Here is a 3,817-nt window from a genome sequence, read left to right on the forward strand (position 1 = left end):
GTCTTCTATCCCTACAGGGTAAGTACATCTATTTCCACCCAAGACATTGACATCATCCATTTTATCCAAGGTTCTTTGTTCGAAAAAACAACCAAGAAAAGAAAATTGACACAAAAATCAGCATACGGATCTGCCAAAAAGACAAAGAAAACCCATGGAAAGATTTTTCTAAACCTGTGTCTGTCACCCATTTCTTCATTATACTCACTTTTAGCATCTTTTCTTGAACAAACAATTTAGTAAAGATTTTCATCAGTCAAGCCACCAGTTAGAAGTAAATAAATTCAATTTGCCTCAAGAAACACTTTTTTCAGACAGATATGAACAGGACAATGTGCACCAGATTTGGAAAATGTGCTTTATTCACACCCATTATTCCCATGAAAGTCCCACATTCAACCAGCTGAAATGTGCAGCAGTCCTCTTAGGAAAGATATATGGTCTCTCATTGCACCTATGTATTGCCTGTCATAGTGAATTGAGTACACAACACAAGGTACAGACAAAAGATACAATTATATATTTCTGATGAGAAGAGGCATTTTTGTGTTTCTTATCTGGACAAACCAGAACAATGATATAGAGGAATCCTGGCTCATGACCAGAAAGGGGCTGATAGTTGGAAAACACAGAGAAATGAGGCGAGAGATATTCACCAACCACCAACTTAGACTATAAAAAAGGGCAACGAAAATGTGAAAGATGGAAGAGATGATGTAAAATGATACAAAGGTGCTCACCAGGAGAAGGATGCTTTTGGTGGCTCTCAACTCAGGGGATCTGAAGGAAACATTCTTGGTATGAATGTGCTTAACCTGCTGTTTATGTCTGTAGAGGACAAAAATAGTAGAACCACTGGCCCATATCGTTAGCACAATAAAAGCCACTTCAGGCGATACTACTACTGCAATATAGATGTAGCTCGTGGTTGTCCCATAATCTACAAAAGCACAGAATCCCACATGCCTTTCCTTTGTGATGTTTCTGCCTTCTGCTTTCCCAAATGCATGTAGTGTATACAGAGGAAAAATGAAATTTACTCCCATGTGTAGCAACCAGCAGAGGGACATGCAGAAGCCAGTGTACTTTGCAGCTTTTACTTTAAGATTTTTCCAACAGGAGTTCGTGGGGCTGATTATAATAGTCTGGAAGACACTCAAGAGACATATAGTACAAATTGACATAGTCCTGCCCACTCTGAGGACGTACAAGGTAACATGGCAACCAAATTCATTGAATAAATATTTCGACCCAAAGGCTACTATTGTCTGGGAAGATCCATTTGAAAGAATAACTAAAGAATTAGCTATACACAAGTGCATGAGAATCAAATCTATGGATCTCCATCTGCTTTGTCTATGGTGAAGGAAAACATAATGGTATAGAAGAGAAAAATTTCCCAGAATTCCAATCACAGTCTGTGACAAAAAAAGTATTCCTAATGCCAAATCCCTGGAAGCTATTTTGTCATTTCGTTCTAAAATTTCCTTTAAATTATGCTGACAATCATTTCTCTGAGCAAGGCTCATTGTAGAGATTTAATGCCAAAAATTACTTTAGTGCTGTGCTCTTGTGGAATTGGTACAGTTTCAAGAAGCAAGAGGACATGGACAGAATTCTCTACATATTTTCAGTCATCACTAAGCAGGAGTCATTGTTAACCTGGGGGGAGAAAGGACAACATGGAAAGAGTGAAATTCCAACATTTTCAGTAAGATCTAAAGTTTACCTTATTCACAAGAGGAAAAAGCTTAACTATGACCAAAGTCAAATTTCTAGTGTAAATATTTAAAATATATAAAAAACATTTTAGTAAAAATTATTTGTGTGATCAAAGGATATAAAATTATTTCTTATGAAATATCTTAACCATATGGATGATGTGACTGATTATGTTACATTAAGAACTATTTTCATCAAAATACAAACATAGTTGCGTAGAATGAGGGGATGACAGAGACAGAAAAACAGGGAGCTAGAACAGAACAAGAAAAAACAGACACAGAAACACATGTATTCATCTTAAAGAATTCCTACAGATTATACAAAAATAAAAAATTGAAAAAATATTTCAGCTTCAATTCCTGAAAAAGAATTTATTTAGCTGATAACGAGAATACTCTAAGCATTTTATGTCCTCATTAACCAGAAAAACTCAAGTAAGTTCACTATGTGATACCATACACCATCCAGAAAGCTAAAATTCCAATGACAGGAAATTGCAAAGTTGGTAAGAATATGGATAAATTATGAACTTATTTGTGTAAAGTAGGTACAAGTATTTTGGAAAACTGTTCAGTACCATCTATATAAGTGTCTGAACTGCCACGTTATGTTGTAATAATTTCATTTCTATAAATTTACTCAAAGACAACCATAAATGCATCACGGAGACAAAACCTACACATTCTCTATAGTAGCATGAGTACTGACTCACAGTAACCCTAAACTCAAAACTATCTTCATGCCCACTAACAGTATAATAACACAATGAACTGACATTCATGCCATGAAATGAAATGTAGCAATGCTAATGAAAAATATGAATAATATTCAGTAATTAAACAGAATTCCCTAAAGGTCTCATGAAGGGCATACAAATCACAAACATGAAAAATTCCACTGAGTCCATTTATATAAAATATTGAACAGACATTAGTGATGTAATATCTGAAACATGAGAAATGATCCAAGCCTATGTTTTATTGCTCCACTCTTCAAGAATATGCAAGAATACCATGACCTTGGGGTTAGTTACTGAGAGGAGATAGATGGGAACTTCAGGCAAATGACCATACTACGTGTGTCTTGGTCTATCTGTTACACAGAGAATTGTGTTCCATTTGTGAAATTCTGCTCAACTGTGCTCTCACTAGCTGAGATGGCTCTGTCAATCTTTACACATACTTGTCACTAAAAGAAGTCAGAGTAACTATCTGGAAGAGGTGTTACTGCTAAGAATATGTGTGATGTGCCACACATGTCTGTACAGGGTGAAACCCACACGCACCAACAAGCACAGTGGATGATGTGAACAAGACACTTCTCAGAAGAATGGCAATGGTGCACTTTTTTTTTTTAAAGATGTGTATTTTGACTCTAATTTTTTCATGGGATCAAGCAAAATAGTGCTCTGAATCATTTTTGAGATGTGTATGTGGTCCATTTGGCAATCACAAACAAAATAAAAAGTGAGAGCACAAAAATCTGAGGACAAGAGTACAGGGAAGGTTTAGTATGTAAAAGTGACCAAGATATGATTTGTATATGTACTGATTCCCCAAGGTGAAAGTCATTATTATGTATCACAAACACACACAAACTATGAAATACAAAGAATACAGAGTACAGTAGATTAAAACATTAAAAAATGTGGGCAAACATTTGTAATTGGGAAAATTTATATGAAGTTCTGTACTTCTGCAGTGCCTGGGCTCACCACCATGGCTACAGAAACTCAAGACACAGGTTATGCCGGAGTACATACGGTGCAAATCTGTGAGGACTGAAGAAAAGTTCTAACCTGTGAACCTTGATGAAATCTGAAGGTGTCTGGTGCTGAGCAGAGAGGTGCAATTTCAGACACTTTAAAACAGAATGTGCCAGGAGTCACTGTATTCAGGGTTCTTCACAGCTATGTAAATGAAGGCAGACTGGGCAAAAATAAAACTTAGGATGCTTAAGCAGGAGGACTGTTGTGAGTCTGAGGCCAGCCTGGGCGACATGGTGAATTCAAGGCCATCCTGAACTACATAATGAAACCTTGTCTCAAAATACCGAGAGAGAGAGAGAGAGAGAGAGAGAGAGAGAGAGAGAG

At 36.6% G+C, this 3,817-nt stretch overlaps 1 protein-coding gene across 1 annotated transcript; it reads right to left on the reverse strand.

Moving 5' to 3' along the window:
• Positions 1 to 515: 515 nt before the first annotated feature.
• LOC102028474 (vomeronasal type-1 receptor 2-like) lies at positions 516 to 1,529 on the reverse strand. Its single transcript, XM_005412735.1, has one exon. It carries the CDS (start codon positions 1,527 to 1,529, stop codon positions 516 to 518), a length of 1,014 nt encoding a protein of 337 aa, XP_005412792.1.
• Positions 1,530 to 3,817: the final 2,288 nt, after the last annotated feature.

This window comes from Chinchilla lanigera, unplaced genomic scaffold, assembly GCF_000276665.1.
Source record: "Chinchilla lanigera isolate Chin_1 unplaced genomic scaffold, ChiLan1.0 scaffold00157, whole genome shotgun sequence".
NCBI lineage: Eukaryota > Metazoa > Chordata > Mammalia > Rodentia > Chinchillidae > Chinchilla > Chinchilla lanigera.

Coding starts and splice junctions, on each gene's coding strand:
- LOC102028474 (XM_005412735.1), bottom strand. CDS start 1,529: ATGAGCCTTGCTCAGAGAAATGATTGTCAGCATAATTTAAAGGAAATT.